Below are 14402 nucleotides of genomic sequence, written 5' to 3' on the forward strand. Positions count from 1 at the left end.
ACACACCACGACCCGCGCGCGCACGGAGACGGTGATGGGTTTTTTTGAACAGCCCCAGTATGACCAGTTAGGAAGAGGGTGACAAGGAGATGGATGCTGGAATGGGAGGGGGACTTAAATGAGTCTCCATGCTGCGTTGGAGTTCCTATAAGGAGCCAGTATTTACCCTAACCCTGACTTTATGTCTCCAGCCTAAGCTATTTTTCGTAACTGAGAACATTCATGAAACTGATAAAACATTTTATTATAAGAAACGGGATGGAAGAGGCACATTCTTATTTCACTCCCAGCAGTAGGAAAATGTCTGATTCTCAAAACAGGCTGTTGTTCAGCACAACAGGAAAATGCATTCAGAACATTATACTTGCAATTCATTGATGCAATTTGCTGTAAATTAAACACACAAAGTGTTAAGTGTGATTTACTATGGCTGTAAAACTTGCATCTGTGAAAACTGGAAGCAGGTTTGGAAATCAGGCACTAAATCACATCAGCTCTAATAGCATTAATGCATCTCATGAGGATTTAAACTGCTCTAGGAACAGAGCTTGGCCCAGTCTTGAAATGCAATCTATTTATTCCCCATCTTAAAATACTGACTTGACTACACCTTCAGATACTCACCTCACATAAAATATCCCTGTGATTTGAAAATCTACTCTTTTCTGCAGAACCTGAGATAATATTATTTATCATGAATCTTACACAGCCATATACAGGTCTTTGCATTTGGATTGATCCCAGAAGTTTTAAGCCCCAGATTGAATAACAGGGGCTAATAACTGTTTGGCTCTAGGTAAGTCTTGGAAGAAAAAACTGAAATGGAAAAGTCCTGCTGAGATGAGACATTCCTTTCCCAAAAATCAAACTGAATTACTAGAAGAAATGAATGATCATTTCAGTTTAGCATTCCAGATCTCTCTCTCCTCCAGATGTTGTCCTCAAAAGCTGCCACCGTGATTTTATTCTCTGCTACCACTGATGCATCCCACGGTGCCACCACACCAGCCAATTCAGCAAACCTAGTGTTACCTGGTGGGTACAGCTCCTATAGCATGAAGTGAGATAAATAACACAATGAAGGATGGGAAAAGAGGGCTGGAGAAAGGGGCATACACAGGAGTGATGGCAAAGGGAAGATGCAAGTATGAACGGGGAAGTTTTCTGGTTAAGCATTGTATGAATTGGAGGAGGTTGGTAAGACCATCAAGAAATCACCCTTAAAAAAGCAAGCTTATCAAGCGCTCTCCCATTCTCCTTCCTTAAATGATCATTTTGGCAGACAGTTTCCCAACACTTGTGGAGTACCAATAGCTAAAATGTACATGGAGGTGCATGGAGTTAGTCTGTAGGCAGCAGGAGGGGGAGTCTGGTTTGGGCTTTCACTCATTCATTTGTAAAAAAAATGATCTTCAGAGGGTTTTTTTTTTTTCCACTTTTTTTTTTTTTTTTTTTTAATTAAAGGCTTTGCATGTTACAGTCCCAAACGAAGAACAAGGAGTGACATGACACACAGTTTCAGAGTCACATGCACTTCATACCTGGAGGCACCGTACGTTTGCGTTTGCGTGCTTTTCAAGTGTTTTCACCAAAGAAAACCAATGGGATAAGAGAAAGAAAAACAAGGGGGAAAGGTGGGGTGAAGGAAAGGGGAAAAGAAACAGAATAAATAAAATTAGCATATGAACGAAGTGTATCCCCGGGAGCAGATGCCCTGTGACCAGGCCTACGGGTGAGCACAGGAGCTTGGGCTGAGCTCGCTCGGCTGCAGCCGGCTCAGAAACCACTGTGTGCCCATGTCACCCCCGGGGACAGGCAGCTCCCACCTTGCTCCAAAAGCAAATGGGCACCACAGAGCGGGGAAAATGTGGGGGAGCTCCGAGAGACCCTTCAAGAGACATCGACAGCCCTCGGTCCCATCCGTCAGGGACTCCTTGGGCTGCACTGCTGACTTGGGCGTGATGTGCCGGGGGGGTTTCTTTTAGTGAAGACCAATATATTAATGTAGTGGAAATCAAGGCCCTGTTGTCAGAAGGGACAGTAAAGAGCAGATTTTTTTCCAGCAAATCCAGTGGCTGATGCATAATAGTTACGATGTCTGGGCGCACCAAGCCCAAACCATACCTGTGCATACAGGAGCCTTGTGCAATTTCAGATTTGGTTCTACCGTATTTTGAATTTCAAAATGAAATCTGAGATTCTCCCGGAGGCCACCATATTTTCCCCAAACGAGCAAGACTAGCTCTACCACAGTGATTTGAGTGATGTTCTGGAGACACATCAACTCCTCTAAGGCACGTGTAACAGTTTTCTCACACCGAGCAGCCAGGCCTCTTGGAGATGCCTTGGAAAGACAGGTAAGCTCAAGTCACAGGGCTCTTGCTATGAGGAGTAAGCAGCCCGATGTTGAGCAGAAAGGATGCCGAGGTGTGACTGCAGATCACCCCCAGGCACCCAGGAGGGAGATGGGGATATTGTGTTCCTCCAACCCACTTCCTAACCATGCTGTGTGTTGCCATCACCTTAATGCAGCGCTGGGCTTGACGTGCTGCTAAGGCTGCACCAGCACCGGGCTGCCAGCGCCTGCCAGCTGGTTTAGTGAAGTGGGTAGACAAGGATAGATGGACAGTGTGAGTGATGGAAGCTGCAGCCAGAACATACAGTTATTCCCTTTATTTTTTTTTTTTTTTTTTTCCCCCATTAGTTTATCTGACCACACTGAAAATACATTCGAAAGAGGCTCACTGCTTTCTCGGTAAAAAAATCCAATTTGACTAACCGCTGAATCCATCAGCGCACCCACGTCTCGCTCTCCCAGGTGATGTTCACTTCACCTGTGCAGAGACACGAGGTGGGATTTAAGGATGAAGCTGGGAGAGCAGAAACCCGTGCCCAGGGATGCCCAGGGTGACACTGCTGCTTGGGGCCAGCGTTGGGAGCAGCACCCACAGCATCAGCCAGTAATACTGCTACAACTTCGTCCTGGCTTTTTATTCAAGGTAGCTGGGCTATTCACCAAACTACATTTTTTGTCCTTTCTCTTCCCCAGAGTTTTCATTTAGTCTCTTCTGGAGCTCTTTAGCTTAGTTTTCTTCCTGTATACTAGCTCCATAGGAAATACAGGTCTTAGCAAGTGGATTAGGTAGCAGGTAATTATCTCGGTATGTCCTCATGCAAAAGGTTATCACTGTATGTCTGGCTGCGTGGTAAATTCAGTCTTTCAAAGAGCAGTAAAACCTGGCAAAGTCCACTGAAATCAGCCCCTGGCTTTCTGCATTTTGCAGCGGACTTTGGACCAGGCTCCAGTTCTCATCCTCTCCAGTAGCTGATCTCAGCCAGTGCTGCAAATGTGCAGTGAGAAGGTCAAATACTGGGAGAAAGAGTTTTGATGGGTGAGTTTAATGCTATTGGAAAACAGTTTTGTTCTGTTTTGTTGGGTTGTTGGTTCTCCGGAGGTTTTTTTTTTATGTAAAAGCTTGAAGTCAGTTCGTAGATCTTTAGGGCAAAAGCAACCGATCGGACACACACTGGGAATGAATTCAATGAAAAATTACTGACCACAACAACGTGACTTCCAACAGGTTTTTTAAGATGGTTTACCAGGCTGGCCACTGTGTTTCAAATACAGGCTAATGTTTACCCTAGAAAATATATGCAGACTGCCTGCCCGAGGGCTAAAAGGCAGCAGTAAGAGGAAAACAGAAAGGCATTCACACCTGCAGTGGCACAACCTGGTGCTGCACCACAGCTCTGCTTGGGAGCAGGGAGATGGGGCACAGGGAGCCCCATCATGCCAAATAAAACCCCACAAAGCTACAGGAATATCTAACAAACACGTCCAACTCCTCTACAAACCCAGAGAGATCTGGCTAGCCCCTAAAAACGCGCCACAAAGGGCTGCACGGCCCTGCCCGGGGTGCAGTACAACATGAAGTGCAAAATGAAGTGCAAAGTGGTTTGCATTTTAGCTTCTGCGGAAGCCTCCCCCTCAATGCCACCAACCCCAGGAGTGACAAGGGGGATGCAGTGCTTCCCCACATCCCGGAGGGCAGCGAGGGACTCTGTCTCCATCTCTATGAAATTCCAAATCCCCAGAGGCTGTGAATCCCCGCAGCACGGCTCTAACCTGTGTCATTTCAGCTCAAAAATCTGCCTGGGTGTGATGACGAGTTACCTCTCCTAAAAGCAAGCCAGATGGATGCTGCTAAAACACAGCAGTGCTTTATCAATGTCACCCGTCAGGGCTCCACTGTCTTTCCCTACTCGTGTCAACAGATCGTGATGGATAAATGAAATGCAGGAAATGTGAAAATGCTCACTGAATCCTGATTTGGTTTTTCTCCTCTTAAGAGGGAAAAAAAAGGAAAGGAGGACCCAGGGCAAATGCACTTGGGGAGGAAGCTGGGCCAGTCAAAGGAGGGACAGAAGTTTGCTGAAAGGCAGAAGGACCATTAGAGACCAGCTGGGGCAGCAAGGAGAGCCCAAGCAAGGGCACGAGGAGGGTGGCATTTACCTACAATCCAGGGCAGCTCGGGAGGGAGGTCTTCACACCTGGGCACAGCAACTGTCACAACACAATTCAACTACCAGCGGATGTGGAGAAATAAAGGTGAAAAGAAGAGCATGTACACACACAGACATGGAAATAAAACAAAAACAAAACAGGGAAATTAAAATCAAGTCAAAAAGAAATACACAAAAAAAAAAAAAAAAAAAAGAAAACAACTCCAAAAGATAAAGCATATGCTAGCCCTTAAGAGCTCTTGAAATCCACTTTTTCAATCTAAAAGAAGTAAATGAATAAACAAAAAGGTAACAAAAATAAATATGGAGACAGTGGCATCATGAGGAAGGCAGTGGAAGAGGGAGGTGGAGGAGGAGGTACCTGTACATGGGGACGGTGACGGTGCGTTCGTAGTACTGCCAGGTGGAGTGCAGGTCCGTCCGGGACAGGTTGGTGGCATAAAATCTCCAAGCCGCCTGCAGAAGAGACACGGTGGGACTGTGGACCCAGGCACAGCCAGCACTACCCTCGGTTTTATAAACCTCAGCCAACACCAAGCCCTCCCTCTGTTTTCTGTGGGATGGATCTGACGTTTTGCCTCTTCCTTGATTCGCTACGTGACAAATTTGGGGTGGTACCACGATACTCCTGACTCTGTGAGCCCAGCTAAAAATGCTGTGGGTACAAGGCACTTGCTGTCAGGTTGAGGTGAGGTATCAAGCCAGTGTTGTGGCCCATTAGGGAGTTAAAAAAATTGAAGAGGAGCAGGGGAATGTAAAATGACTAATTTCAAATCTCCAAGATATACACCAAGGCCAGCCTTCTGCGCAGACATCTGTCATCATGAAGAAAATGCTCTCAAATTGTGACTTTATATCAGTATAAATATTCTCTTTGGGGGAAAAAAAAAAAAATTGGTGAAAACAGACTGTCCTAATGCATTTGTCTTGCTGTGCTGGGCTGGATTTCATTCCTCTTCTCCCCCAGATTGCCTACCACATATGTTATTTTTCCATGGCTGATTCCCTGGCATTTATTTCCAGACACGACCAGTCACCAGCTGCTGTCTCACACCTTACACACACAGCCCCATTTTTCACCTGCCCGTCTCCTCCCCAGCTTCTAAAAGCCTATTAGACTCCCCAAAATCAGGACGATGTAACCCCAAGGCTCCTTGGATGTGATCCTCACCTGAATCAGGCCAGCTGCTGGGTTTCGCCTCTTCTCAAAGTGTTTTTGTCGATGTTGCTCTTGAACCTTCAGAGCAAACCCCGAACCCAAGATGCCCTGGGGAAGAGAAATCTGCAGTTAGCAAGGCGTTAGCTAAGATTTCACTTAAAAATTGAAGCCAACTTTCCCTCCAAAGGTTTGTTCTGGCTCATTTTTTGCTTCAAATGTACAGGGGAAGGAAGGACAAGGCTTCAACTGAGGCAGCCCTGGCAGACACATTCCCTGTGAAGGGGCAGCAGATTGTGCTGGAGCTCACTGGAATTGCTGCTTTTCCCAAACTACCTCCAGACGGCTGATAAAATACAAAATAACCACACTGCGCTGGCATTCAGCAAATTATCCCCACGGGGGAAAATCGGATCCATGCAACACACTGAGATGCGCTGCAAACAGGACAGGGATAATTTGCTGAAATGGCATAATCACCCCTAGGAACAGCCCTTTACAGGGAAAGAAAGTAGTTTCAATTCCATCAACATTTGTGCAGTGCCAAATCTAGGCTTTCCGTCCCATTCACTTCTAAGTATTGTGTCTAAGCTGGGGATATTCAGGCAAGGGATATTCCTCTTTTCCCTCCCCCTTTTTTTTTTTTTTTTTTTTTTTTGTTGACTCAACAGCCGCGGAGCAGTCGCAGCTGGGATGTCCCTGGGTGCATCCCACCGCGGGACGTGGCTGTTGTGTTGCCACCAGCTCCAGGGGCCGGGGCCAAGGCTCGGCCGAGCTCAGCCCCGCTCAACGAGACGCTGCAGCCTCCGCTTACGGCAGGAAGGGCGAAGAAGGAGACGCCGATGAGCGTGAACGTCGCTGCCAGCAGCCGCCCGTTCCAGGTCTGCGGGTACTTGTCCCCGTAGCCGATGGTGGTGAGAGTAATCTGCAGGGAGGAGATCACCGCACAGCCCTTGGTCAGACGGCCTTCAAACCGAAATAACAGAGCCAAAACTCCCGCAACACCAGAGTGGAAGAACCAAGGTCACCGCATGCCTTGAGGTGACCGAGTCGAGGTGCGGCTCGGGCACCCGGGAGGACCCCGGCTGTTTTGGGACGGGCACCTCCGTGGGGGAGCAGCGATGCCCTGACACCCAGGACAGCCATGCCACCCTCCCTGCTCGAGGCGCTGAGTTTGCGCGCCAGTCGGGAGCGTTTTCGTGCCTTTAGCTGACACAGAGAGAGCTGCCATCTGGTGCGGAGGCTTGCGGCAGCTCGGAGCCTCCCCCGGGAGACGGGGTTGCGCCTTCGGCAGGGAATGGGAACCAGCACAGTTCGCCCCAAACTCCCTTTCTGCACCTCACAAAAGAAGGCAGGGCTTAATTGTGTCCATAAAGATCTGATGCTGTTTATTCCTAATCTTCCCAGCACTGCCGGCTTCCCTTCCTATTTAAAAACAGCATATTAGTCCAACAGGATGAATTATAGATGCTTCACGTAACCTAATTCAGGGATGTTTTTTCCTTTCCTCAGTTTTATTGCAATGCACCAAGAGAGTGCTGGCAAGCTGCTGTGAGTTTTGGGGAAGGAGTTGAGAGATTTGCTGGAGACCAAGAATCCCCTGAGCTCCAAAGTGCAGGAAAAGACACGTTTTCCTACTTCAGTCCATGGATATCACTAGTGGGAAATGTTGGATATCCCCTAAGGCTTACGAGAGGATTTGGAGAGCCTGGGATTGGCAGGGCAAGGCAGGGAGAGATGGTTGGACTAGGAGCATCTGCTTTGAGACTTCTGCTCAAGGGATCCCAATGGTCACTGTGACAAGTTGAAAGTTGTCCCCATCCCAGACTCTCCAGGGACAGAGCTGGCCCCAGGGATGGGAGTTGACACCGTGCTGATGTGGCTTTGGAAACCTCATGCATTCAACTTAAAATAAAATCACTTTTACACAAATGGAAGTACGATCCCAAAGCACTGTTTAATTGGACCCACTAAAAGCCCTATCAATTAGATGCCATTTCAACAAAGCGGTTAGAAAATGCATCTACATGGCTATTCCTTACTGAAACACAAAGTCAAAGGAATGCTCTCTCCATAATCACTGCAAAGTTGATTTACAAATTTTTTATAATTTTTATAGACAACAAGGATTGGATCCACTAAGATCAGACCAAGGGATGAGTTTCTGAACCTGAAATTTGATTTATTTTGCCCATCTCTTAACATCTATGTATTCTCGATCCGTGAGTTGGACAATAACAAAACCTGTTTATTTTAATGAAGCTCAAATTTTACTCTGAGATCTTCAGTGGCAAAACAGTCCAATGTACCTCCATGTCCTGAAACGAGCCTCTGCCAAAGGCTCGCACAGCCTGGGAAGCAGGAGGGACAAATAAATCTGCACATGGTTCTCCCTAGACTGAGCTCTAATCTGGGTTGTCACTTTTTCCTCATTGTTTATTTTCTAGTTATGTCAAATTGGGCTTTGTTTTTATTTTTCTGTCATAACCAAGGAGCTTGAAAAGCAATTTACTGCTTCTTTCCCGTTGTTGGAACTGAGGAGCTGCTTGATCAGCTGATTCCTCCCCAAGCCTGTTACTGGGATTTGATCAGATCTGGGATTTTCATTACATGCTTTGTAATCAAGGCCAAACTAGCGCCACAGTGTTAGAGCAGAAGAACAATAACACAAGAAGATTAGAACGTCATTAATTCTCTCTTTGTTAATCGGGTAATCCAATAATTCACATGCACATGCACACACAGAGCAAACTAAAAGTATTGCCCTTTCCTCCTCTGTCAGCAAAGATGTGAAAGAGGAGTGCTTTCAGTGCTGAAGTCTTTCTAGTACTTAGACCCTATCAATTTTATAAAATTTATTCCAGCATGTTAACAGCATGTTGCCCAAGTATGACTATAAATAATTTAAAGGCAGCAATCCTTGTCAAAATGATGATCAAAGAGCCCTGTAGCGTGATGCCTTTATCTGATCTGCCTCTACTGTCGTGACAGAGCTAAATCCCACAATGGAGAGCACACAAATTCCCAGTTTCCTTGCAGCTCCAGCTAATCCAAGAAATGCGACCCCCTAACATTTTCTGGGAGGTTTATTTAAGAAAAAGAGTAGCCTGAAGCCATTTAATAAAAATGTTAACTAAGCACTGTGTCAGTTCCTCACATAAGTGATAGAAGATGGAGGGTTAATGGACATTTTAATAACCAGCAGCTGTTCTATGAAAATTACTTACCAGACCCCACCAGAGTGCATCTGCGTATGTATCAAAGTGCTCATTTTCTCCTTTCTCGGCCAAGTATACCAGGAAAGAGGCCAGAATGAGGCACAGGAAGCCAATATACCAGGCAGTAATCAGCTCCTGCAAGATCATTAAGGGATAGAAGAGAATAATTGCAATCCTGGTGCGCATCTCCAAAAGCTGCGTTGTTTGCGGTTGGATCTAAACTTTCCCTGCATTTGTTTAGACTTTGGGGCTTTGGTTGGAGACCAGTAGTGCCACTTTTTGAGATGGGACCATGTGGTCCTGCCACGCACATGGGGAAATCCCCATCCTGAAGACCCCATCACCTAAACACATACAGCAAACGGAGACAGAAAGGGAATGTTAATAGCTCTATTATTTCAAGATGTGGAATTAAGACTAAAAAAAAACACTATATTTCCCCAGTTCACACAGGGAAGTGGGGTTAAAACTGAAATGGAACCCTCACACCCCTGGGGACTCTGCTTAGGGCAAGTCCCTTCCGCTAACTGGGGAGGACCTACAAAGCTAGGGTCTAGACACAATATCCTCCGATTTCAGGGAGGTTTTAATTCAGAATTCACAGAACTGATTGGTTTTGGATGAAGGGTGGACAAGAGACCCACAAATTCCCTATGATTTTTACATAGTTGTCGACAAGCTGGCTAAGCTTTTTAATGTAAGAAGTACAGGAAACAGGAGAAAATTCAAATTCATAATTTGGCAGCAGGAAAGGAAAAAAAAAAAAAAAAAATCAACAAATTCTTCCCAAACCAAAGAAAGGCCAAGGTGCCTTACACCAGGGATCAGTTCTATGATGATCTCATGTTGGGAAGAGGAACCTGGCATGATAATCACGTCTGTGAGAGGCTGCTGCTCGCAGGATGCGCTTTCAGAAATGCATCCGCTCTGAAGCGTGCATCCTAGACAAAGAGCACGCAACACCACCAGTGCTTAATGAGGCTGCTGGCTAATTGCTAACCCTTTGAAATGAGCTGTATCAGCGTGCAGGTGGTCTCTATGTTCCAAGGTATTCTCTGCAAACGTCTAAACATCGCTCCCTTCTCTGCTTATGTCTCTGATTTTGCACTGCTACCCGTGTTACCTACGGCGTCTTTCCAATCTCCCCAGGCCTGGGAGATGTTTGGGGTGGAGAACTGAACCAAAGGAGCATCTCTGGCGAGGGAAACGTGAAGAGCAACGTCGTGGCCTTGCTTGGGACTTGCTCACCTTACTGTGCGCGTAGACCACAGAGCCCAAGAGCTTCCAGGTGCCGCCCCGCCGGTCCATGCGGATCATTCGCAGGATCTGCAGGAACCTCAAACTCCTGAGCGCCGAGGTGGCAAAGACGTTCCCTTGGGACCCCGCCGCCAGCACGGCGATGGACGCGATCAGCACCATGATGTCTGCAGGAACAGAGGGCGTGGAGAGCTGAGGAAACGCTGCCGAACCACTACCAAAGGGGACGGCACTCCTACTGCCACTGAGAGCAGAAGGCTGTGCGTGAAAGGGATCTTGTTTCAGTTGTATCTAGTGCTGGAAGGACACAGCATAAATCTTAACCTGGATGAAAGGCACCACTGCACACTTTATGGAAACATCCTAGTTTCCTTCTCCGCACTCATCATTCCCATAGAAAATGCGTCAAGTACTGCAAAGCCTGAATTCCAATATGATGCAGTGTCAATGCTGCTAAACGGGATTAAATCCTTGCAAAATGCATGCCCTCTTCTAATCAGCCACAGCTGTCTCTTACACACCGCTGTTCAGAGTGTGAATTCCCCCACCTAATTTAGGAATGAAATCCTAGAGGTCAACCATAGCAATCCTAGGGTGCTCATGGACCAAGAACAGCCAAGAAAAAAAGTTATGCTCTTCATATCCTAAATTTCAGGATCCTGAAAACCTTCCTCTTCCCTGGTTTTCTATGCAAATTTTATAGAAATGCATTTCTGTGGAATAAGCTAAAATGTCGCATATGACCATTGCCAGCTCCCAGACATCTGAAAGCAGGATCCATAGCAAATGGCACGGCCTCTGCCCACTCCTTACCCCATTAAAAATAAGTGCTGTGCACAGATGGCCCCTTTCACAAGAGGCTTGCCGAGTACTTTGCAAACAAGAATTAATTAAGTCTCATAACTCCCTTGTGAGGCAGCTCACCAGCACCAGGGAAGGCAAAGTGAGACAGAGAGTTTCAGTGACTTGTGAGCGATTTGGTGTCGAGGTTGGACACAGGATGGCAGGATCCCAGCTCCTACGCTCAGCTTCTCCTGGCTAAACCCCCCTTCTCTGGCTGTGGGCAGTTGTCGGCAATGCCTGGGGTATGCAGGGCAACAGGATGGCTCCTAGGTCTGCAGAAAACAGGGTGAGCCTCGTGTAGAATAACAAAACCCACGTCCATGAATCCATGGACTTTTGCCTTTGAAGTAAATGAGGATCAACCCCCCGAATTCATACAAGAAACCAGAGCACCACGCAAGCAGGCACTTGCAATAGCCATTTTGGTTTGGGAAATCCCATGCAGGGAGGCAGGTCTTACCGATGACACAGAAAGGCTTGCGGGCAAATTTTAACCTTCCCCTCCAGCCCCGGTATCGGCAGCAGCAACCGGCTGCCCAGATCCTCACAAAGTATTCGACCCCGAACACCACGATGGTGACGATTTCCTGCAAGGGAGACAACGCCGTTAGCTGAGAAAGAACTGGAGGTGGACGTGATGGAGAGCATGCTCCAGAACTACGTACAAACCCTTCAACCTCGACTCCACACACCTCAGAAAATCTCTCACAGAGCTGTCTGCATCATTAAATGGAGAGCTCGGGCTTGAAAATATTGTCAGGTCTTTGCTGTTGTGTTTTCCATCACCCTCCCTCGGGGTGGTGAGAGGTACTGCATATTGTAACCATGAACTAGAGTTTTACACCTTCTCGTATTGTGTTCGTGCCCCCCGTCACAGCACTGACGAGTACCTGCTTATTTCCCCACCATTAGTCTCCAGGATTTGACTAGGTTAATGCCACGCAGCTCAGGGAAGATCAGAGATGGGAGTCACCAGCTACTCCACCCTAGGACTTTTCACGGAGGATTTGAGCTTTTTCCCTAGAAAACTGGATTGGCTGTCTCTGTGTGCTGGGCTATCTGAGGCAGGGGTGGCGGAGATCCTCTGCCTCTTGATGCCAAGCGAGCACGATGACGCTGTGCATCACAGCTCTTCCCATTGCCACCCGAATAACCTGCACACGCTCCCTTCCCTCTGAATTCTTTACTAGCGGCGCTTGCCTCAGCTCTCTCATGTGGCAAACCTGATGAAGCCCTAATTAGTCTGCAGAGCCTTTTGGTGTCGATGTAGGGCAGGGACTGGGGAAGAGGAAGAAAGATAAAAGGAAAGGAGACACGTGAACCCGGCAGCCCCACGACCTGGCAGTGCGTGCAGGATCTCTGCTGGCTCCCAATGGCAGAAGCCACATGGCCACTGCGAGGGATGCCGGGCTATTTAAGGAACAAAACTCTGAATTTTGATGACAGATCAAATAGTCGCAGGGATGCTATAGTGTGGGAGAGGAGGCAGCTACGCAGGCTGGTCCCTATGCAGAGCATCCGCAGCTTTAGATACGGGGGGCTGTTGGGTATCAAGCTGCTTTTCAGTTGGGATCAGTCCTGCTACTGTGTTTTGCAACTAAAGATAAATTCAGAAAAAATAAAAAGTTTAGGAAGAAGGGTTTTAAAGGATACTTAAAAATATTTTTAGTTTATTCCTGATACAGCTTTCTCCTCACATTTTTCCTATTTCTTACCTGCAGATCCCAGTGGTTCCCGTCTCACAAGCAACAGTTTAAATTCTTGCCTCAGTTAAACACCTCCACCCCTATGTTTCTGTGTGGTTTTGACTTTGTTTTAATGCCTCACTGATGGCTTCGTTTGCAACTCCACACTTACCAGGATGTAAAGGGCCCCTTCTGAGCTGTTCTGGTACTCATCAATGGTCGAAAAGACAGACAGCACCAGGCAGGAGAAAACTAGTAGAAAACTATAGAGCACAAAAAGAAAAAAATAGAAAAAGAGAGAGAACGTCAGTCTTCAGAGCAGGAATTTTTCACACTCCTTCAGACTAGTCCAGAGAGCATTTTTGGACATATTTCTCTAGGAATGTTTACTGTGCTGCTCCTACAATACCAAGTAAAAAGGGAAAGTAAAGTTCCTAGTTTTCGTAACTGGAAGAGTTATGTGTGGATGGACCCACTGGACTGTTCCCAGTTTGGCCAGCACCAATCCCATTGGCTTCCCAGCTGGTGGCTCTGATCACCTCTGACATTATATCCCCAAGGAACTGTCAGTTCTCACTGCAACACTCTTTTAACAAGCATGCAAACAAGCAGGGAAATTTGTTATTGTGAGAACGAGCGACCAGACTGCTGATGAGCAGGAGCACAGGCTGAACACTCTTTTATTTACCATGAAATAGGGGAGAATCTCAGAAACCCCTTACAGTACGCGCCCAGGTCTCATTGACGTCTACTGTCCCAAAAACAGCCTCGGCAATGTCACACCACCCCGTCATTCCCAGGCTGTCCCCATCAAAACCGCCCACGCTCTGTGCTTTCCACGAATGCTGGATGTACTAATGCAAATCAAAAGGCACAAAATGAATGACAGGAGCTCGACTCTCTTCTGACACTCGACGCCTGAGTCTGCAGCTACAGAGGTGCCCTGGCATCTGCTCACAGACGGAGAAGGTTTCCACCAGCCCACGATGCCCACTGCTTGCTCAAACAGAAGGAGGAAAATTAATTTACTAAAGATCGATTTACTGATACAATAAAGTAGGCCAGCGCAAGGAGAAACTAAAAGCTGCATACTTTAAAAGCATTAAATAATTCATCGGTCTGGCTTTGTCTCACATTCCTACAAACTGCATTTTGAATATTTATAAGGTACGGTTCAGCTGGTGGGTGCTGTTCCTTTTTGTTGCATAAAGAAAAGGAGCTTCGCACCACCAGGTCGTGCTTGTGGCTTTGCAATGACCATTAATGTCACAGTAACAAGTAAAAATAGGGGGATTTGCAGTATTTATTTGAACCACAGGCTGAAACGTCCCTGCCTGCTGGAGGTAAGGGACCTTTTGGAGCCATCTCAGCGAAGACTGAGCTTTGTCAGCAACAAGATGAATTCGGCACAGACCAGGTAAGGACAAGCTCCTGATTTCTCACTGCAAATCTCTTCTCACACCGGGTCTGGTACCCAGAGACTTGAAACAACCTCAAGAGAGCAAGAAAATGTCCTGTGCAATCCCACCCACGGTGTCCCTTGGTGTCTTCTCTGGGTCTCACTTAAAATGTTTTTTTCTCTCCAAGCTGGTCTTTTAAAACCTTTGCCATAAACGAGCAGAGCCCTGCATCACTGGAGGGAAGAAGCTGGGTCAGGCAGCCCTGCTCCCGGGATGGCCCAGATTCTGCTGCAAACTTCTCTGTTGGAGTGAGAACAAA

The 14402-nt window shown here is 47.0% G+C and overlaps 1 protein-coding gene across 9 annotated transcripts in view; it reads right to left on the reverse strand.

Annotated features, from left to right (window-relative positions):
- The window catches only part of KCNQ2 (potassium voltage-gated channel subfamily Q member 2), a 77275-nt gene that overhangs the window by 39219 nt on the left and 23654 nt on the right, over positions 1-14402 (reverse strand). For 4 of the 9 annotated variants that reach the window (XR_006166070.1, XM_042800945.1, XM_042800947.1 and 1 more), the window contains exons 2-9: positions 12856-12946; positions 11459-11585; positions 10147-10322; positions 8908-9033; positions 6495-6605; positions 5696-5791; positions 4886-4980; positions 1542-1571 (exon numbers count right to left, since the gene is read on the reverse strand). Coding sequence is in view for 6 of the 9 variants with exons in the window: in XM_042800945.1 (XP_042656879.1) it covers positions 1542-1571; positions 4886-4980; positions 5696-5791; positions 6495-6605; positions 8908-9033; positions 10147-10322; positions 11459-11585; positions 12856-12946 (852 nt within the window). In the remaining 3 variants the exon portion in view is untranslated. Of the gene's footprint in view, positions 1-1541; positions 1572-4513; positions 4584-4885; positions 4981-5695; positions 5792-6494; positions 6606-8907; positions 9034-10146; positions 10323-11458; positions 11586-12855; positions 12947-14402 lie in introns of those variants that run through there. The other 5 variants (XM_042800946.1, XM_042800948.1, XM_042800944.1 and 2 more) reach the window with 3 other exon arrangements.

This window comes from Tyto alba, unplaced genomic scaffold, assembly GCF_018691265.1.
Source record: "Tyto alba isolate M040663 unplaced genomic scaffold, T.alba_DEE_v4.0 Super-Scaffold_33, whole genome shotgun sequence".
NCBI classification, from domain to species: Eukaryota; Metazoa; Chordata; class Aves; order Strigiformes; family Tytonidae; genus Tyto; species Tyto alba.